Here is a 22,948-nt window from a genome sequence, read left to right on the forward strand (position 1 = left end):
GGAGAAAAAGTAGCATCCATGCCTTGCCCGGGATTCGAACCCAGGACCTTTCTGATGCAAGGACAGTTCCCTGCCCCCTACACAGGCCGGTCGGCAAAAATCCGCTTGAAATCAAAGAAAAAAAGATATCAAAGTCCAGAATCAAGCTGTCATTTATTTTATTTTTATCCTACACAGCTAGTTATGTTGCTAAAATAATAATAATAATAACCACAAAAAGCGAAATAAAATTAATTTTATTATGGTATCGTGAGATACTATATGGTAAAACAGTGGCTGAACCGTGCCCAGAAATCAGTATTCAAAATCCAAGTATCATTGCAACTTCGAGGTCCACCCTTGTGAATTCGAGCCCAATCGAAGCAATCTATCTTCATGTCTCCATCGCAGTCATTGCCCCATTTCTGCATGTATCCTTTTATGGCAGCTTCTGCACAAGGTCTGCTATTCAAACATTTCTCAAAATCTAGAAGAAAAAAAAAGAAACGAATGATTTTTTAAAAAAGGCTACATACATAGAAACTTTGGCTAATTCAAATAAATAGGCATCTTATTTATTCATATTAAGTTTATTTAGCAGATTACGTTGGATTCTTCCAAGGATGACAATGATGTTTTTTTTTTTACATCTGTTATTCTCGAATTGGCAACACGAAGTGATTGATTTCAATTGATTATTCACATTGATAAGTATATATATGGGTCATTCTCACGAAAACTGTCATTTTTCAGTTAATAAAATCCCAAAAAAGTAAAGTGAATAAAAAGCTCTGAAACTTTTTATATTAATAGAAATATGTAATGGCATTATAAAGAAAGTATATATCCTATAAATTATACTTAATATTTAAATTAATTAATTTTTTAAATAATTAATTTATAATTAATTAATTTATAATAATTAATAATTAATTAATTAATTTAATAAATAAATTAATTAATTTAATAAATTAATTTATTAATTTTTTAATTTATTTTTCAAATTAATTAATAAGTAAATTAATTATTTTCACTATTTAAAAAGTGAGGGAATGACACTAATAGTGAGGGAATGATATTTTATTTTAATACATGTTTTTATCTAAGTTACATCTACCTAAAGTTTGAAAATGATAACATACTAAGTATATCTAATATTTATTATAATTTAGTCTTATATATTTAATAGTTTTTACAGGTTTGGGAAATAAAATTGGCTGGCACGATTGAACAAAAAAAAATTTGATAATATACTCATCTTGAATCATTCCCTCACTTCAGCGTCATTCCCTCACTTTATACACTAGTGAGGGAATGACGAATTCAATAAAATTTAAAAATAACAGTTAGGCCTAATTAATTTCTGAAGTCAATCACATACAATTATATTCATACAAGAAAGCAACATATAATTATCCACTTTCTCGATGAAGTTGTATTTTATTTTACTCTAAAAAATGACATGAGGGAATGACAAATGTAAAAAATTTTACCTGGTTTGATTCATTCAAATTTATTCCACAGCAAAGCTTCTTTAAGTTGAAGATGGAAACATACTGCAATTTTGTTCTATCATGCCAGTTGTTAACTTCTGAAGTTTTTATTAAAATATTTTAATTCTAAGAAGATTGCAGGTGATAGGAGCATTGTTGTGAGGGAATGACACGAAACACTGGGGACAAAGTTTAATATAGTGCTGTGTTAATATTTTTATCAGAAATTAAATTTAAAATTGATTTTCTGAATTCTATATTTCAGTATTCTGAAATAAAAAACACGAATTTGTGAAATTTTTTTTTTTATTTCAGAAACTATTTTTTTCTTTTTTTTAAATCAGCAGTGGGGACAAGTGAGGGAATGGCATATTGGTATATTTTAATTACCTAAAATAAATAAAAAATAAAAATTGATAATTTTATTTTTATTCTTTTTTTAGCTTGCATTCTGAAGGACACTTTCCCTGAAATTTTTTTTTTCGTAAGCTGTAAAACAAGCATAAAATATACTGGGGACATGAAAATGACTGTTTTTGTGAGAATGACCCATACATATATATACATAGTAAATGTGTCTAACAGGATCAAAAAGACATTTATATTCTTATTTTTATGCAAATATGAAAAATTCTGCCTACATTAAACAAATAACCGCAAGAAACAGAGGAGGTAAGATATTACTCGATAAAATACTGTATTTTCTTCAAAAATATACAAATTGGGAATAACAGTCGGCACGTTTTAAGCTCTCAAAAACAGACGCCCATTTTCAAGACTTGCCAGACGTGAATGTGAAAGGCTTGTTAACATATGGTTTTGGGATCTGGCAATTCTTGAAAATGGGTGCCTGCTTTTGAGCGCTTAAAATGTGTCGACTGTTATTTCCAATTGGTTTATTTTCGGAACAAATTAAGTTTTTAACCAAGTAAATACTACACATCTTAACTTTCGTGCAGTTGTAACTTCTAATTTAGCAATCCAAGATCTAAAATAATTTACTTAAATCTGAAGTTTCACTCGAATTAACAACCAGAATTAAACATAAAATGCTTGTTAAAATATGGTTTCGGCTTTTGTTGTACTTGAAAAAATGCTAATATGTGTTTTTTTTCTTCTATACTTTAAATTTTAAATTATGAATAGAGATGCGACAGGATTTCCCATAAATGGCTTCTTTCAAAGTATAGTTATTATTGTTGAATTTACTACTTTAATTAATATTGAATTAACTACACATTAAACCCTTTGATACAGAAATTTTATTATGCATATTTTTCATACTTTTAAAATTAATTGTATTAATTTAAGTCCAAATAAGTGAAAAACATTATATTTAGCATTTTAATAATTTATGGTTATGAAATTCAGCACGGAACACTGGTTTCTTTTTCTGCATTAAAGGTACAATCTTTCAAACACGGCTCATTTTTAAGCAATAAATTTTCAAATTTACAATTATTAGCATTAATAGTTACTTAGATCTAAGAGAAACAGGTTTTGAAATTCCGTTAATTTACAAAATCAATTAATAATAAATTTTTGAATATGAATGAATTTTTTTTTAAGCTACTTTTTCGGATTTTATATCTTAGTACATTAAATATAATTCAATACACATAATTCAATATATATAAATATTGATTCAAATATTATAATTCCGATAATCTAACTTTTTTTTTATCAACTGTTAGACTGTTTTTTATAGTTAAAATTATGAAAATGTACATTTTCTTGTAATTAAAGCTTCAGAAAAAAAATTATATAAAAGGGAAACCAGTCTCTATCTGCGTCAAAGGGTTAATTAGTATCATATCAATCTGAAGAGAACGCTTTAATTGAGATCAAAACTTACCAAGTGGATCATCTGGATTTTCTCCAGGTTTTCCTGAATCTTTCCAGTATTCATAAGATATATGGTAAGGCCCGCATAGGTACTGTCCAGGACCTTTGTTAAAGCATTCAGCTGCTTCATCACATTCAGATGCCGCCTGGACGGAAGGAGGGGAATTATTCAGATAATTAAATTTTTAGAATACTTTCTAACAAATATAAAAAAATTATACACATAAATACTAATTCAGTTATTTTATAAATGCATATCCTTTTGATAATTTATTCAATGATATCAATTAGAATGAATTTGTAGTTTTAAAATTTTGCTGTCTTTTCAACTGGCATTTTACTTGAATAATTTCGTGAAAAGTAACCGAAATGTTGCTAACGAATAATAAGTTGGTGATCAAATAGAAATCTAATTACAGGTTCCAAAAATCATAACTAGATTTTTAAAAAAAGTCTTAACTCTCCGAAAACCCTTGTTATCTTACAACGGAACCCCACGGTTCCCCGGAAGACCTTTTGGGAACTGCTGTTCTACAACACCGCTTCCACATATGCTTGCAGTGATCGAGAGGAAGGGAGCTAGTTGAAGAGTCGGTAGTTTAAGTGTTCGACTCCGACTCCAAATTCAGATTTTTCTGAGAGCTCAACTCCAACTCCGACTTATATTCTATTAAAATATTCACCGCATCCTCGGAAAATATTGATAGAAAGTAAATATTCATTTTAATTTACATATGCGCTATTAGACTTCAAGGGATTTAGTTTTGAATTGCATTTCATATAATAATACAACATTTGAAGAAATGTTGGTTCTAATGGCGCTTTGAGAAGACAAGCTTTCAAACTATCGGCCATTTGCGAATTTAGTCAGCAAGGTGCACCTTTCGTTTAATAAGAGAGCACCACCGCGAGGTTGAAAGTACGTCTTAACTCAGAGGCCCATGGATAGATGTCAGCACCACTCATTCGTAAGGCTATTTGTTCAGTTTAAACCTAATTCTAAAAGGGAAGGAAATTTTCTCCAAATCCCTATACCCATGGTATTTCTCAACGATTGGCAGCAGGACTTTTGATTTCAGAGATTTTACGAGGACGTCTATCGCATGTGTTCGTTGGGTCCTAACGGAGCCCAAGATTGAACATTGGTCCCTCATTCTCTCCCCATCTAGGATATCACGGATCGTTGAAGAAATAAACTTTACAAAGCCTATTTTTACAAAAAAAAAGAAAAAAAAATGTACAAAGCCATTGTGAGAAAAGAGCAAGATTATAACAAAATATACAAATAATACAAATATGATTATGAAATTATGATTATACTAGCAAAACGATGATTACCAAAAATGATTATACAAATAAAGCATGTTTCAAACATAAAAAGTATTCTCTTCTTTAAAAAAATAAAAATAAAAAAAAAAAAAAACGAATAGTAAAGTGTTTTTTAAATGAAAAATATGTTGTTTTTTATTTAAAAAATACTTTAACTAAAATAATAAAATAAACAGCACTTTATTTTTCCCTTTTTCAATCAGATTTTTGAAATGAAATCTGATTATTTTTGAATTTTTTTGTAATGATTGAAAGGGGTTGTCGTCTTAATTAATAATCCTGAAAATGAGATGAGCACTCTAGGTAATCTTTATACTTATGTAGAAAATTTTTTTACGCCCTACATTCCACACTTTCAATTATAATCCGCACTTGAGTTCTGAACTAATTTATTAATTAAAAAAATTATTTTTTGCTTTGTCGTTCTTGCTTCGTTTTTACTTGTTATTTTTGAATCACCTCCATACATATAGTGCTGCCATCTAGCATGAAGAAACTGATAAATAATGTTTTATGGATAATAAGACCTTGTAGATTTCTTGGTACATGATTCCAATTATATCCTAATCCCCAATTCAAACTGAAGTTCTGCTGAATTTAAAGCTAAACATAAAATTATTTCTTGTTTTGTCGTCCTTTTTCACTTTCATTTGTTATATTTCGGAATCACCTCTGTCTATGTATAGTGCTGCTATCTAACGGAGCAAAACTTCTCAGGAATATTTTCATGAGAATAATATTTGGTATATTTTCAACTTAATTATAATTAATGGTAAGTTTTAGGAAATCTAGATTCTTTTTTGTATGAATTTCTTATTTGAAACTGAATTGTTATTATTAGATTAATTCATTAGAATAATATACGGCGCAACAGAAAAATTGTTTAATGTATAAACTTTTTCTGGAGCAAATATGAGTTAGTAATGAACATTTTAAATACTCTTGATGAATTTAATTTTTAAGTTATATTGCAAGGTTTTATAACTATCGAGGAATTTCGAAATTAATTATTTCAGAATTTGCTTTTTTTTTTAGTCTGAGAGTGCATTCAATCTTTATTATTTTCTAACTGACGAGTTGATACTATCCAGAAAAATACATAATTCATTATATAATTAAATATATAATTGCATTGTCAAAGTACAATTATATTCATTATTGAGGGGTAATGATTTGTTGGAGTTAATCTTGAATGTAACCAAAAAATCGTAGAAAAAAAAAGGACAAATATTAGTTCTGTTCAAGAAAATTCGTAGTAATTTTGCTATCTACATTTTTGTGATGAAGTGTTTGGATGTTTAAACTCTTTTTTAACACTGTAGAAAATTTATTTATACACTATTTGCATTAAAATACCATAAATAATAAATACATAAATAAAAAGAAACAATTTAATTATGTATTTATATATTAAAATTTTTTGTTCTGTCGTAAGTCCTCGGTAGTATAGTGGTCAGTATCCCCGCCTGTCACGCGGGAGACCGGGGTTCGATTCCCCGCCGGGGAGGACAATATTTTTTTTGTATAACACTTATTATTTGACTTGATATTTTTTTTTTGAGTTATTAATGGCTTTTCAATGGGTTACTGAATTTTTAAGGTTATGAAATTTAAAATGAATTTCGCCTACGAATTAAAATACCTCGTTTGAAAGATGAAACGTCACTACTATTTAGTTGTAATTGAGCGGTATAACAAGAAGCTTACTTAGATCAATTAATAGAAGAAGGGGCGAGGCCGCAAGTGTGGATATTTTTTACAAATTTTTCAAAAACCTTCATTAAATATAATCTTCAACTTGAGGTATTGTTTTTAATAATAATTAGGGTGCTTTATTACATTCTAGTTTATATCTGGACTTAAAATATTGTTTAGTTTTTCAAATTGTTTTTAAAAATTTCTTAAAATGGTTGTTTTTGTCAACATTAGCACAGTGTAGTACACTAGCCCCTCGTCACATTTTAAACTAACATTTAATTTTTATATTTCAGATATACATTATCAGTGGCCCCTAGAAATAAGGAGTTTTGCATTTAGGGGATATGTTTAAATAATCACCTAAAAATGCTAGTGAGGCATTTTTTTCATAAAATATTCTGGAAGAGTTCGTGAATACAGCAAGCCGGTGTTGGAGAACTAGTACATAAAATCTTTATAAAAATAAAGCGATTATCGTTAATTAAAACCAAAATTTTAAAGTCGTTTTAATTGGTGGCAGACAAAGTGTAAATAATTCATAATCGTCAAAATTTTTTTGATGTAACTATAATAAACTTTATTTTACTAGTAATTGGTGTATCAAATATTATATTAAAACAATTTTAAAAATGTGTGTTTTAACCCTTACAGCACCAGAGTCAGTCCGACGAAAGAAATTTTGTTCTGGACTATCAAACAAATGTATAAAATATAAAAATTACCAAAATGATTATATTTTCGTGATTGTTATTGCTAGACCAATAATAAAAACTCAGTAAAAAAATTTGGATCAAATTACGGCACTCTGGGTACCGGTAGTTTTTACCGTAAAATCCATTTTCATATTTCATGAAATGAATATGCTTCAAACAAAAAATCTGATGTACTGTACATTTTACAGTAATAATTTACCTTAAAAGAACAGACTCATTCTAACTAAATATTAGTGTAAAAATTATGGTATAATATTTTACTGTAAAAATTGCTTTTACGGATGATGCACACTAAGTGCCGGTACTTTACTATCGTAATTTGATCCGGAATTTATTACAGTGTAAGCAAAATCAACCACGATTTGAAAGCTAAAATATATTTGTCAAAGTTTAAAGATTTGCAGTGATTAACATAAAACTATTTATGTAATGTGGGAAGCTGGATAGCATTAAAGAAATATTAAAACTTACTTCGCATAAGCAATCAAAGCACTTTTCTGGTATTTGTCCTGCTGGAGCAAAGCCTTGTCCTGAACAATAGAAGAAAACATTAAGCTTGCTGCAAGTATTCTTTGATAGTTTTATATTAAACTACAAGAAAAATTTACAAACACATTTTGTTGAAAAATTGTTCGTATAGTTTAGTTGCACATGAATGAGGTGATTTTAATATTTCTGGGATTGAGAGTTAAATAAAAAGTTTAGCATTCACACAAAAGTCATAAAAGCAAAAATAAAGTTTTTTTTCTCAAATTCTTCAAATTTTAAATTTTTTATTTTTATTTTTAAATGTTTCCTTTTTTTGTTGTTGCTAATTTTGTAACGTCATTTCATTAGCAGGATATTCAAGAGCAAGATATTAAGAAAGTCTTAGATGGGAATTGTATTTAATTTCGATTAAAATGTCAGTAAATGTCATGTGAGTAGTCTAAAGAAGTTACTTTGGTTCAAGGGGTTATTTAGATTTAAAATTTTAAAAATTGTAAAAAATATATGTATATGTATATAAATATATATATAAATATATATAATATATATATATACAAAAGGAGGAACTTTGAAAAAAATTTTTTTTTTTTTAAATTTACTTCCTTTTGCTTTGTGAATTGGTTAAAATTCCTTTTGAGCGTTGAAATTTTATTTACTATATTTTTATTATCGAGCACAAAAAAGGGCTTCGAAATAAATAAATAAATAAAGAATAAAATAAATAGAAAATAAAATAAATAAAAAATAAAATAAATAAAAAGGGTGAAATCTTAAAAATATAAGTGATTTTTTTACTTACTTACTATCATTAATATCTGTTAGGTAATAAATATCATCGCTAATAAATATCAGAAATTATCATTCTCATTATCATTAATATTAATTAAGATTATAAATATCATCACTACATAAATTCGGCATTTTACGGTAAACGTTCTGTTACCAAATGTTTTAAAGCTTTAATAAACTTTTAAATTTTAAGTAAAGCAATCTTAAGGAAATATTTTTTCTGCTAGTTTATGTTTCAAATATGTAAATAATTTATAATTGAATTTTTATTAACGAATATGCGCGTTTAATCACGAAAAATAGCTTCAAAAATTATAATCAAATAAATAAATAAAAAGTCTAAAATCTTAAATTCATAGGTGATTGTTTTTAGTTATTATTATCAATAATATTCGTTGAATCCTAAAATAACAGAATTTAAATATCTTCACTATATAAATGAGATATTTCATTTTAAGCGTTTTTAGTTACCTATTGTTTTAACGAACTTTAATTTTACGTAGAACAATCGTAAGAAAATCTTCATTTCCCCTGCTAGTTTATGTTTTAAAATATAAATAATTAAAAGAAACATACCGTGCGATAGGCTAAAGCATATCTTTACAATCAATTGTTTTTACTTATTACAATCAATAATACTAGTTAAATCCTAAAATAACAGAATATAAATATCTTCACAATATAAATGAGACATTTCATGGTAAGCGTTTTTAGTTACCTATTTTTTAACGAAATTTAATTTCACATAAAACAATCTTTAGAAAATCTCCCCCCCCCCCNTTTTTTCCCCTTCTAGTTTATGTTTTAAAATATAAATAATTGAAAGAAACATACCGTGCAATAGGCTAATGCAGATCGTTACAATCAATGCAACATGCAATGTTTTTACTTATTATAATCATTAATATTTGTTAAATCCTAAAATAACAGAATATAAATATCTTCACTATATAAATGAGACACTTCATGGTAAGCGTTTTTAGTTACCTATTGTTTTAACGAACTTTAATTTTACGTAAAACAAACTTAAGAAAATCTTTTTTCCCCTTCTAGTTTATGTTTTAAAATATAAATAATTGAAAGAAACATACCGTGCAATAGGCTAATGCAGATTGTTACAATCAATGCAACAGTTACTATAGTTTGTAACGACATTTTTATTGATGTAAAACAATACGTAATCTTAAATTTTCCTTATATACCTGACCGGTTTATTCCCATATTTTTTTGTGTCACGCTTTATTTCTAGAGATTCATCACACCTTTGACGTAACCTTGACCACTGTGGTTTCCATCACAAAGAACGGGTCTGATTCTTATGCAGAAATCCAAAGAAAACAGAAAAATAATAAGTTTATGTAAATATTGCATAAAGTTGGTATTTCACACGAGGAAGTTGAAATTTGACATTTAAGTCTGCTTGTTCTAAAGTCAGTCATTAATATGCATGTTTCATAATATTATTGAATGCTTGATAATTTTTTAATTGTTATTGCTGTAGTGAACAGGATAACGATAACTAAGAGCAGGATAATAATATCTATAATAATAAAAGGAATAGTTTTGCCTGTGATTTTTCTTGGAGTTTCGGAATCATCCGTGCTAGCGTTCTGAAATTTGAACTGAGGGTCAATTTTAGCTGCAGACGCTTTAAACTAATCTGGAGAACAGACTTTCTTTTAAATTATTTAACAGAAAATATAATTTTTGGTTGCTAGCCTACACTTACAGCTCTATTGAATCAAGAGCGGAGTTTATTGCGCACTCCAAATAATTATCTATTTTTGATTCATTATTTCAGATTCAGCAAAATGAAAGTGGTATGACGGTATGAATTAATATTTTGAAAACTATCTGAAACAGAGCGGTTATTATTATTATCAGAGTCAAACCACGCTATAGTGAACACAGTTTATAGTGAACTCCCGGATATAGTGAACGAAATGTTTGCTATAAGCGCATAATGTTATTTTTTGTGGATATAGTGAACCAAAAAAGTGAGGAAGTTGGATATAATGAACTTTTTTCTGTCTTTGACTGATTTTTCTTCTTCATTTTTTTGTAATAATTTTGAAATTTCTACTTCAAAATAAATACATATACTGATTTTTAAAATAATCAAAAGAGGGGAATGTAGCGAAAAGCATTTTTTCTTGTTTGCTTCTTTTATCTCACTTTCCCATCCCTAAGCAAACCAAGCAGATGATGGTGCAGATGGGACTTTTGAATTTAACAAACCTGAATTGCGTTAGACGGAGAGGAAAACCACGAAAACCTTCCACGGTTAGCCTCACTGCCCATGATCTCTAACCCATGATCTTTTTACCACTGAGAATATTTTACTTCGAGGATATTTGCACTGTGGTTGGTGCGAGTCGGGTGCGGAATTCTTATCCACCATTTTTGATGGGATTCGAACCCGGTTCACTTCAAGGGAAAGCGAATGCTCCATCCCCATAGCCACCACTGCACAGTAATTAAGACTTAACTGATTTGTTATTTGTCCTTGACTGATGTGAGTGCACAAACATATAGTTCTATGATTATCTAGCTACTTTTAGTGCCCAACATCTCGTTATTANACAGTTACTATAGTTTGTAACGACATTTTTATTGATGTAAAACAATACGTAATCTTAAATTTTCCTTATATACCTGACCGGTTTATTCCCATATTTTTTTGTGTCACGCTTTATTTCTAGAGATTCATCACACCTTTGACGTAACCTTGACCACTGTGGTTTCCATCACAAAGAACGGGTCTGATTCTTATGCAGAAATCCAAAGAAAACAGAAAAATAATAAGTTTATGTAAATATTGCATAAAGTTGGTATTTCACACGAGGAAGTTGAAATTTGACATTTAAGTCTGCTTGTTCTAAAGTCAGTCATTAATATGTATGTTTCACAATATTATTGAATGTTTGATAATTTTTTAATTGTTATTTCTGTAGTGAACAGGATAACGATAACTAAGAGCAGGATAATAATATCTATAATAATAAAAGGAATAGTTTTGCCTGTGATTTTTCTTGGAGTTTCGGAATCATCCGTGCTAGCGTTCTGAAATTTGAACTGAGGGTCAATTTTAGCTGCAGACGCTTTAAACTAATCTGGAGAACAGACTTTCTTTTAAATTATTTAACAGAAAATATAATTTTTGGTTGCTAGCCTACACTTACAACTCTATTGAATCAAGAACGAAATTTATTGCACATTCATCTATAATTATCTATTTTTGATTCATTATTTCAGATTCAGCAAAATAAAAGTGGTATGACGGTATGAATTAATATTTTGAAAACTATCTGCAACAGAGCGGTTATTATTATTATCAGAGTCAAACCTCGCTATAGTGAACTCCCGGATATAGTGAACGAAATGTTCGGTACCGTGCCTTGGTATACACGTATAATGTTATTTTTTGTGGATATAGTGAACTAAAAAAGTGAGGAAGTTGGATATAATGAACTTTTTTCTATCTTCGACTGATTTTTCTTCTCCTTTTTTTTGTAATAATTTTGAAATTTCTACTTCAAAATAAATACACCGATTTTTAAAACCATCTATTGAGAGGAATGTAGCGATAAGCATTTTTTCCTGTTTGCTTCTTTTATCTCACTTTCCCATCCCCAAGCAGATGATGGTGCAGATGGGACTTTTGAATTTAGCAAACATGCATTGCATTAGACGGAGAGGAAAACCACGAAAACCTCCCACGGTTAGCCTCACTGCAAGGGGACTCTAACCCATGATCTTTTTACCACTGAGAATATTTTCTGAGGTCAGCACTGTGGTTGGTGCGAGTAGGGTGCGGAATTCTTATCAGCCATTCTTGACAGGATTCGAACCCGGTTCACTTCATTGGAAGGCGAATGCTCCATCCTCTGAACCACCACTGCTCAGGGATAATAATTAAGACTTAACTGATTTGTTATTTGTCCTTGACTGATGTGAGTGCACAAACATATAGTTCTATGATTATCTAGCTACTTTTAGTGCCCAACATCTCGTTATTAAAAATTTAGATTACTTTTGTAAGTCTCACGATACTTTCATTTAAAAGATTGTATTCAGTTAGGGAGCTGAAAGTAATGTATAATTGTATGCAGTTAGCACTGTAAGCATAATGCAATTGTATTGAATGTAATTGTATGCAGTTAGAATTGTATGCATAATGCAATTGTATTGAATGTAATTGTATGCAGTTAAAGAACTAAAAATTCGTGTTTAAAAAAGGATGTAGAATATTAATTATTATTAATATTTGGCCACAAAAAAGTTTCACTATTGGGGCTTAATAGTTTTAAACGTCTTGAAATTGAAAAGCCTGTGGCGTAACTACCGCTATTAAAAATTTAGATTACTTTTGTAAGTCTCACGATACTTTCATTTAAAAGATTGTATGCAGTTAGAGAACTAAAAGTAATGTATAATTGTATGCAGTTAGAATTGTATGCATAATGCAATTGTATGCAGTTAAAGAACTAAAAATTAGTGTTTAAGAAAGGATGTAGAATATTAATTATTATTAATATTTGGCCACAAAAAAGTTTCACTATTGGGGCTTAATAGTTTTAAACGTCTTGAAATTGAAAAGCCTGTGGCGTAACTACCGCTATTAAAAATTTAGATTACTTTTGTAAGTCTCACGATACTTTCATTTAAAAGATTGTATGCAGTTAGAGAACTAAAAGTAATGTATAATTGTATGCAGTTAGCACTGTATGCATAATGCAATTGTATTGAATGTAATTGTATGCAGTTAAAGAACTAAAAATTAGTGTTTAGAAAAGGATGTAGAATAATAATTATTATTAATATTTGGCCACATAAAATTTTCACTATTAAGGCTTAATAATCTTAAACGTCTTGAAATTGAAAAGCCTGTGGCGTAACTACCCCTACGAATATTAAACATAAATTCAGCGGTTCAGACATGCTAACTTGATTCAATCATGAGGTACCTTCATCTATCAAAAGGTACCTCATGATTGAATCAAGTTAGCATGTCTTATATACCATTGAATTGATGTTTAATATCCGTAGTGGTAGTTACGCCACAATACTCCCCTACCAGAATTTTATCAGGGATAGAATTCGATGAACGGATCTCACTAGTTGCTGTACTTGTGAATGACCGGGAGAGAGAGTAACCGGGTTTTTGAGTGCTGAATGTGAGAGGTGTATTAACTTCACAGTCGCTCCTGTGTTGCCATTAGCAGTCAAGTGTACGCAGGCAGACGTTGTGTTTAATTGAGACGAGACTGAGTAGCAACAGCGTGAGGAGGTGGATAATGTTGCAGTCACAAGTAGCAAGTCAACTGGTCAATGTGGATCATCCAACGAAGTAGGTGTTACTGTCAAGATTATTGCGAAGTGGGCGTTACTGCGTGTTCAAATAATGTCCGGGTCACCAATGTGGGGGCGGAGTTATCGATCATGCCATCCTTCATCTATCAAAAAGTTCCTCATGATTGAATCAAGTTAGCATGTCTTATATACTAGTGAATTGATGTTTAATATTCGTAGTGGTAGTTTCGCCACAAGCCCTTTGGACGAATAAAAATAAGCACATTTATGTTACTCCTTTTTTCTTCTTCATACTGTACATTCATTAAAGACCAAGAGAAAAATTAATAAATATTTTATTTACAGTTGTTGATACAATTATTTACTTGAGAAGCATACATTTTGACATTTTTTTTAAATCTGAAGGCAAACAAGCTTTTTTTGAAATAATAAACATATTTAACACAAGAATATTTAATAATAGATAGCATAATAGAGTTACTGTATAAAAATAATCCGGTTAGCATTAAAATTATAGAGAAAGAACAGTAAATTTTAAGGTTATAGAAAAATTACCAAACGGTTAGGCAAATTACTTTCAGTTGCAACTATAATATAAATTAAAAGATTACAATGTTGAAAACAACTGTTTTTAACATTAATAATTTACAGCATTTTTTTTTTTTATAAAAAACAAAGGTTATAATAAAAAATTTTAAATTTTATAGAAATTTTGCACTGCTAAATGCATTTCTTTCTAAATTTAGTTTATGTTCTAAAACTTGTACACTGTGTTAAATCAACTCTGTACAACAATAAAGGTAAACAGAATTTATGATTTTTTAAAAATAATTTTTGTACATAAAATTTTTTTTTCGCTTACAAAGATATAAAAAAAAGAAAAATGAAGGAAGAAAAAAATTACGATAGCAATGTCTTTGATACGCGATCTTTTATGAAGAAATAACACATTAGTTCTTATACAAGAACCTTTTTTAAAAATCATCTTTTTTCTCTTTAAGAAATAAAATCAATACAACTTTTATGTATAGAAAATTTTCATATGGAAAAGTTATAATACTAATTGTTATAATTAATATTTTGTATGAAAAACTTTCCATCATTCCTTATTACGAAGTTTGTTTTTGTAAAACTATTTTGATTCTTTTTCTAGATTACATAATATAATGTACATATATTCATAACATAATTCTTAAGATTAGAAAACACACTGTATACAAAGGGATATCGACAATTTCTTACACTTTGCAGACATTTAAAATTAGTATTTCAGTAACAAAGAAGAGACAATAAAAATATAGATTAATAGTTTGTAATCTGAACCTTTTTTTAAAGGTAAATAATATTTACTTATTAACTGTTAATGAAATACGGTAATTAATTCATCCACCACTTTTTGATTAGCACATTAAATACAATAAATAACAATTAAACTACACAAATAACAGTAAACATTCATACATAAGTTATCAGCTCTTCATGTATGACATATTTAAAAAAAGGTTTGTGATGCGAATCCTTTAGCTGCAATTCAGCGTATACAACAATTTGAGCTTTTAAAATCATTATCAAGTACAATAATAACAGTGTTTTTTGAAATGGTTCTCTAAGAGAAGTAAGAAAGCCACAGTTTAAATGCCTTACATTTGAGGCAAATGTATAATTTTAAGGTATGCATACCATCTTGTAATAAAGAATATTTGGGCTTTGGACAACACCTCTTAGAAGAGAGAAAGCCTCTGCACGAATCAGTTTTGTAGCTCAAAGTAATGAACGTAAACTGCGCAGTGGGGGAAATTAGAAAGATTTTACGTCCGGACTACAAAACTACGGAGTGGGAAAAAATAAGAAAGATGGCGCAGCGTCCGGACAACTAAAGGATCGAATTTCTCAGCCACGGTAACCCGTGTGTTGGCTTCGTCTCTTCTAAGAGGTGTTCCTTTAGAATGGGCAAATAACTTAAACATTTTAAAAATAATTAAACCTTTTTAAAAATTGCCAATTTGGCGAGATTTTTCCTTCCGGTAAAAACCTATAAAAATCAAAGAATAGATCTAAGTATTTTTAAATTATGAGCCCAGATAATGCAGCGTTGAAGTTACTTTTTAAATATTAAAAAAATTAAATTACGGACTCTTTCCAATTTCACAAAACTGTGGCTTCTCTTTTATTGACGTTTAGCGCCATTTTCAGAATAAGAATATAGAGGGCGCTTGCTTAAGATAAACTTAACATGACGTAACAACTGTTGCAATCCTGCAGCAGTTATAAAAAGATCATAGTATTCGTATAAAAGCGTTATTTAGCCATTGAAAAACAACGTTAATTGACATAACGTTTAATTTTTCTACCTCATAATATTTAGTATAGGAAGCAAGATCACCCTCATTTTTTTAACGTTATTGCTCATTTCTTTATGAAAGCACAATGGATAATTATTAAATATATGTTTCTTCAGATGGATAACTTTGAATCACAAGAGTTTTTGTAAATTATGATCAAAATCGAGTCAAATTATTAGTCGCAATTTAAATCGATATCAATTTTCCTCAGAATTTTGCAAAGACATAAAATATAGTTTTGTAAATGTACTGAGCATGTTTCTAAAGTTACATTGGCAAGTGTGTGTAAAGCTACTGAATATCTGCATTAAGAAGTTAATGCTGATGTTTTTTCTCAATTGAATAATCAGTCAATATGGTTGATAATATAAAGAATATCAACGTTCGCAAATGTCACATATTTTGTTCTTGGCCTTAGCTTTTTATTAAAAATCGTCACTTTGCTTCATTTTGTCTGTTGGATGAAGTGTCAGAGACAATACAAATCCAGAGATAACAAATTTGTCTCAAACTAGTCGCACATTTACTACAAAATCCTTGTCACTTTAAAATGAGAACGAAATGTATCTGCAGCAAAACTCAAATAAAATCGGATTTGATCAGGAAATTTTCACAAACTTTACTCTGATAAACAGGCAAGTTTACTTTGCTTGATGGTTTCCAACAAAGTTTGCAAGATAACTTTTGTTACATATCTTTGCCTTTCATTAAAACCCATTTGCTTCATTTCATCAAATGGACAAAGTCAGAGTGTAATCAAGAATATAAAGCCAATGATATCCAAATCGGTTGCACAATTACTACACAATCTTTACATATTTGTCACTTTCAAACCAGGACAAAATGCATTTGCTGCAAAACTCAAATAAAATTGAACAGGATTAGAAAGTTTTCGCAAGATTTACTTTCATAAAAAAGCAAGCTTATTTTGTTTTACTCTTTTCATCAAATTTTGTAATATAAATTTTTTTTATAAATATACTTGCTGTTCATTAAAAACCAGTACTTTTCTATATTTCATCAGATGGACGAAGTCACATTGTTATCACAAATATAAATAGAGAGATATCCAAACTGGCTGCACATTTGCTGCACAATATTGTCACTTTCAAACATCAACATGATGCATTGGCAGTAAGACAAAAAACGGAAGTCGAACAAGGACGTTTTCGCAAGCTTTACACTGATAAGGTGGCAGTTTTTTGCTTGTTTGATCATTTCACATAAGGTTTGCTTTATAAAATTTTTAGATTTGTCACCCTCTGCAAAGGCAGTGAACACAAGGAGAAGTCCTGAGAGTATTATAAAGGCGATGATATCAAAAAGTTATATCCTTTAAAAACATCCATGAACACATTTAAGTACACAATCTGGAGTAAAAGCAAAGAGAGTACATATACAGTATTAATGCATTTTAGATGACTTGCTATTATCACAATGCTGCATCACCGCTGGCCATTCTATAGCCATTTGTTGTGCTTAGTGGCTCTTTTTCTGGCATTTCTTCTTGAGGTCTTTTTCTTTTGAAGAAACCCAGCTACGAACAGAAAATAAAAAAAGTTAACAAAGTTATTAAGTTTGCAAATAAGAGTTTTATTTTTTTCCTGCAAGGTTTTCCATAAACGCTGCTCTTAATGTACATGCTAGATTAATCGGAAAATCCGGCTCTTAGAAAGTTGTTGACGTCATTTTTTAATTGTTAGTAAACCTTGTAGGTTCATTGCAGAGTGACGTCGGTAGTTTTGAAAGAGCCGGACTTTCTAGCTAGCTTACCATAATTATATTAGGGGGACCGGAAAGTAATGTCGTTTCGGTGCATTTGATATTTGTTATCAAGATTTTATTTTAAATCAATAATGTATTCAGTCTCGTTAGCAACAACCTTTCAATGACGGATCGAAATTTATCGAGGAAAAAAAAACTGAATTGGTTTTCAAGACTAACGAATATTTAATGGGCCGAAACGACATTAATTTCCTGTCCCCCTAATATATTTTGATTCCTTGTCAGAAATAAGCCAAAAGAAAAAAAATATACCTTAAAGTTACTTAATCTTATATCTTAAAGTAACTTATATCTTAATCTTATATCTTAAAGTAACTTAAGCAGTAAGGTCCAGTCGTCATAATTATGCTTCGATGATTCAGATAAATGCATTAAATGCAAAGCAAAATTAAAAATTTTATTGAAATAAAATTTTTAATTGTCAATTCAGCACATATTGACGATTCGACAAATGACTATGTAATGAAAAATAATTAGTAAATAATTAATGACAAAATCACGTAAAATTTTTTTTTTTTTTATCAATATAATATGATTATAGATTAAGGCCGATAAATGTGTAAATCGATGCTTCCTAAATAATTAATTAATAAATAAATAAACGATATTAAAAATCAATTAATGAATTAAAGTAATTTTATTTTTATTACTTTGTTATCTATAAATTAACGAAATGACGATTTGGCTCTAAATTTTATGATAAACTTGCAAACACAAATTAACATTTACTTCTAATTTCTAGTTTAAATAAAAAATTTAAGGATATTTGATATTGTATGAAATATTTAATGTAAAATTTACCTTCCATAGAAGCAATGCTAATAGACCTAATAATAAAAGACCACAACAGATAGCTAAAATTATAATCCACCAAGGTATCATATATGGTGCATGTGCTACATCAAGTAAGCTAACTTTTGTTGATACCTGTAAATTATGAAGAAAAAAAAAGAAGTTATTTTAGTGTCAATCCAAACAAACATCACTACAAGTTTGTTAGACATTGATAGGAATTATTGAAGAAAATATGTATAGTTTGTCTAAAGTATGAACTCCCCTAGCCATTAGTCTGGACTCGTGACTTTGACTATTGTAACGAGGTATAAGGTGTGGGGTGACCGTCCAGGACAGGTTTTGGTTCTCCGTAGAAAGGGAATCGTTATCTTTTGTCTATTGTGTTATCCCTAGAGTGAAGAGAAGCTACCCTCCTTAAAATGCGCTATTCTTGTTTCCATAGTAGCAGACGGCTTCAGACCTTGTGGTGGGAGGATTTCTTACCGTAGACAAACTATAGTGGAACTATTGCATATTATTCATCATTTGTTTGACATTACATAAGCAATGTAAGAAAAAGTAAAAACGTATGAAAAAAGCAATGATATAAAATTTAAAATTGAAAGTTTAAAGATCGAAAATTCTTAAAAATATTTTGAAAATGCAAAAAATATTGTAAAACGTTTTTTTTAAATTTATTTATTTTATACCTTTAAAAACAGTGACCCGAGGTACTATTAATTTAAGATGCGACTGTTTAACAAGCAATTTTTCACATCTTCAAAACAAATTACAATACAGTAGGAATTTTGTTTCAATTCAGGTAAATCTTATAAATTAGAAGTAATGAAAAGTATTAGAAAAGAAAACACATAAGCATTATCATTAAATTTATTTAATTATACCAATCCTTTGAAGCAGAAATTTTATTTAATATATTTTCACATTTATTTTTTCATTATTTTGTGCTAATTTAAGTCAAAATAAGTGAAAAATATTATATTTAGCATTTTTATAATTCATGGTTAAGTAATACAGCATGAAACACTGGTGTTCTTCTCTTCTTTAAAGAAAAAAACTTCTAAACACGGCTCTCTTCCAAACAATAATTTTTCAAATTTGCAATTATTGGTTATTATTTAGATCGAAGAGAAACAGTTAACCATTATTGAAATTTTTTTTATTTACAAGATCCATTATGAATAAATTTTTGAATAAGAAAGATAAAAAAAAATTCAAACGACTTTTCTCGAATTTTATATTCCTAGTACAAATGTAAGTCCGATAATCTAACAGACATTTTTAGTAACTATAAAACTGTGATTTTTTTTTTTTTAAAACCCATTTGCTTCNTTTTAATTTTTTTTTTTTTTTTTTTTTTTTTACAATTTAAAAGTATCAAAATATAATTTTGCTTGTAATAAGAGTGTCGGCAGAATTTTTTTTTTTAAAGAAGGAATATTGGTGTCCCATCTGCGTTAAGGGGTTAATTTTGAAACACTAGAATGAATGAAACAAATGAAAAAAAAAGGGATCCAAAACTGTTGCAAATAAATACTAAATCTGGTATTTAAAAAAATAAAGAAATAAATACTACTCTCTCTGGGTTAATAAAGAAAAAAAGAATTTTTCTTACCACAAACACTTTATAAGGCAAATATCCGGGATCGACACCATACGGTAGAGCTGTGATGCGAGTTACAAGCTTTGAGGACGTCATTACTTCACTCAAACCAATCTAAAAAAACATACTTTAATTTTTATCACTAATTTCAGCTTTCAACAAAATTTCATTCTGACAGACATTTATAGCTTACATGCTCTTTAAGTTCATGAAATGCAATTTCGATCTTTTAATTTTGAAAATGTTTCAGAATAAGAATTGTGAAGTAATCTTTCTGAAGAAAAGCCCAATTTTCAGATTTATTTCCTCCAGGGAAAAGTTACATAAGAATCCCATAAAAATACTATCATCAATCCACGTTTTCATATTTTTCATATGACATTTGTAATTTATTACTGGAACTTAACCGGAGTTAGAGCTTCATCAATAAAATCATGGAGGTATCAAATCTGTTAGCATTTTTTTAAAAAAATGTATTTATTTTAATTTATAAATGTATTTATTATTCGATTTTTTTCTGAAGAAAGTGAAAAAAGTGACACAAATCGGGTACATATAAGGTCCTAATTAAGCAATTTGAAAAGGAAGAAACACCAAAAGATTCGTGTGTTTTTTTTTAAAAATAGGGGCATAAATACCTAAAGTGAGATGAATATTCTCTGCATTTAACAAATGGAAAATTAAGAATAAATAAAAAGATCTTTTGTTATTTTTAATAACAAAGCTTAAATATAGAAAGGGTAAGTCCGACATGTATAATATCCGAATTTAATAAATAGAAATGAAATAAGTGACCAAGATCTTATGCTTTTTAATAATAAAGCTTAAATGCAGAAAGTGAGAAAGTCCGAAATGGATAATGCAAACATTTAACAAGTAGAAAAAGAGGAAACTATAAAGGGTCCGTTTTTTTTTAAATAATAATAATAATAAGGCTTATATACAAAACGTGATGTAAGTCCGACATGTATAATGATCACATTTAATAAACAGAAACGAAAGAAACGGAAAAAAATATCTGCCTTTTTTTTTAAAAAAAAATAAAGAAGCTTAAATACAAATAAATAAATAAATAAATAAAAGAAAATAATAATATTTTTTATTGTAAAGTTTATTAGAAGCTATATTAATTATAGGATAAATTACACGGATTAAATAATTTTTTCATTTATAATAAATAAATGTAAAAATTGACGTAATTTACTTCATTGTAAGTTTCCTTCCACAATCTAGAACGTATATTGAAAATCACTTGGTCCCCTTTTTCAAGAGTGGATATGGTGCAACGAATTTTAGTGCATAAAGTAGGTCCACAGGACTGGAAAAAAAGGTTAAAGGAATTAGTTATATATTTAAAACATTATCTAGTTTACGATCAATTTGTCTAATTTAACTTCTTAGTTTTGCATAAAAATTAACAAATGTCCATATTAAAAAACAGTAAAGAAATTTTTACTTTTTGAGTCTTTTTACTTTATTAAACAACAACTGCCTTTTGCAGTCTTTGTTATAAACACATAATTAATAAATAATTGGCATAATAATAATTAATAATACATTAAAGGTGCTGATTACAGAGGAGAGGACACTGCATGATGAAATGAATGGATTTAACTTGATTAATAAAAATTAAAACAGAGATTACCAGTTCTTCTTGGAATGTATTAAGTCCTTCATCGCTCAGAAAATGATCTTCACCTTCATCAGACATATCTTCATAGACATCATATTCTTCATTATCTCGCTTTTTCCTGCGAATTGTATTCTCTGCCTTCTTTTCAGTCTCNCTGAAATTAGGTGTGTTGAACCTGATTGGCTTCTGGATCGACAAATGCCCCGATTTACCAGCAATGACGTCACTTACAGGAATCCAATTGTGGAAATATTAAAAGAAAAATTTAATCTGAATATAATAATTTTCGCAATTTTATCTAGAGGAACGAAATTTTATTTGCTTTTGTCTTATTAGATTAGATTGAGTGCTTACTTGACAATAGAATAAAAAACCTTATTAGCTTTATAATATAAATCGAAAAAGGCCGTCATGTTTTGAGCACCCCAGCAAGAGGTTTTTACCCAAGAGGTTTTACCGTGGTGTACGTAATGTCATTGTTTCATTGCTATTTACACTGTCACATCTTTAAGAAAGAAAATGATGCTCCAGCGCTTGAAACATGTCAACCTTTCGATTGCAATGATGATGTATATACATATTTTCACATCAAATATTGGATTGGCAAAAAAGCAATTTCGATTTTTTAGTGTGAAATAAAACTCAATTCTTTGTATGCCAAAAGGAATTTTGATCAGCATACCGCTCATGGGCTGCAATAGTCGCACAACTAAAAAAACACGCGTTTTGGATTAAGAACAGGTGTAAATAGGAAAATACACATTCTTTTCAGCAGCAATACTAGCAAACTCATAATTCAACTCGAAGGTAACCTTCGTTTAAGCATTTCTTAAGCATATTCCTTTGCAATGAAAACTATAAACCCACTTATCTCAAAACATGATTTTTTGAGTTGTGCTGCTATTGCAGCCCATGAGCGATATTTCTTCCATTTTGTTTGATGACCTTTACCCCTCTTTCTGATAACTTTACGATTCTGCGCTCATTCAGGGCCTCTGATCCTTTATCAGCAAAAAACTCAATAAGTGCAATAGTCATTGGTATAGCTGAACGTTTTAAGATTAAAAAAAAACAAGCAAACAAAGGAAATTTCGAAATAAGTGGTAGTTTAATTGTGCAAGTTTGGGGCTCTATGGGGGATG

At 29.0% G+C, this 22,948-nt stretch overlaps 2 protein-coding genes and 1 non-coding gene across 3 annotated transcripts in view; 1 reads left to right on the forward strand and 2 right to left on the reverse strand.

Moving 5' to 3' along the window:
- Positions 1-219: 219 nt before the first annotated feature.
- On the reverse strand, positions 220-9,584 carry LOC107437687 (lysozyme). The gene is made up of 4 exons (XM_043045916.1): positions 9,427-9,584; positions 7,529-7,587; positions 3,328-3,463; positions 220-466 (listed from the first exon to the last, which is right to left on the reverse strand). The coding sequence occupies exons 1-4, from the start codon at positions 9,488-9,490 to the stop codon at positions 258-260; spliced, it is 468 nt and encodes a 155-aa protein (XP_042901850.1). The 5' UTR covers positions 9,491-9,584; the 3' UTR covers positions 220-257.
- On the forward strand, positions 6,082-6,153 carry TRNAD-GUC (transfer RNA aspartic acid (anticodon GUC)). The gene has a single exon. It is a non-coding gene; the product is annotated as a tRNA-Asp (tRNA).
- Positions 9,585-16,916: 7,332 nt separating the features above from the next.
- LOC107437681 (integrin alpha-PS2) overlaps positions 16,917-22,948 on the reverse strand; it is an 85,817-nt gene continuing 79,785 nt past the window's right edge. The window contains exons 26-30 of the mRNA XM_043045912.2: positions 21,819-22,032; positions 21,378-21,491; positions 20,186-20,287; positions 18,577-18,702; positions 16,917-17,527 (exon numbers count right to left, since the gene is read on the reverse strand). Coding sequence (XP_042901846.2) covers positions 17,423-17,527; positions 18,577-18,702; positions 20,186-20,287; positions 21,378-21,491; positions 21,819-22,032 — 661 coding nt within the window. The 3' untranslated portion in view covers positions 16,917-17,422. The remainder of the gene's footprint in view (positions 17,528-18,576; positions 18,703-20,185; positions 20,288-21,377; positions 21,492-21,818; positions 22,033-22,948) is intronic.

This window comes from Parasteatoda tepidariorum, chromosome 10 (assembly GCF_043381705.1).
Source record: "Parasteatoda tepidariorum isolate YZ-2023 chromosome 10, CAS_Ptep_4.0, whole genome shotgun sequence".
Classification (NCBI taxonomy): domain Eukaryota; kingdom Metazoa; phylum Arthropoda; class Arachnida; order Araneae; family Theridiidae; genus Parasteatoda; species Parasteatoda tepidariorum.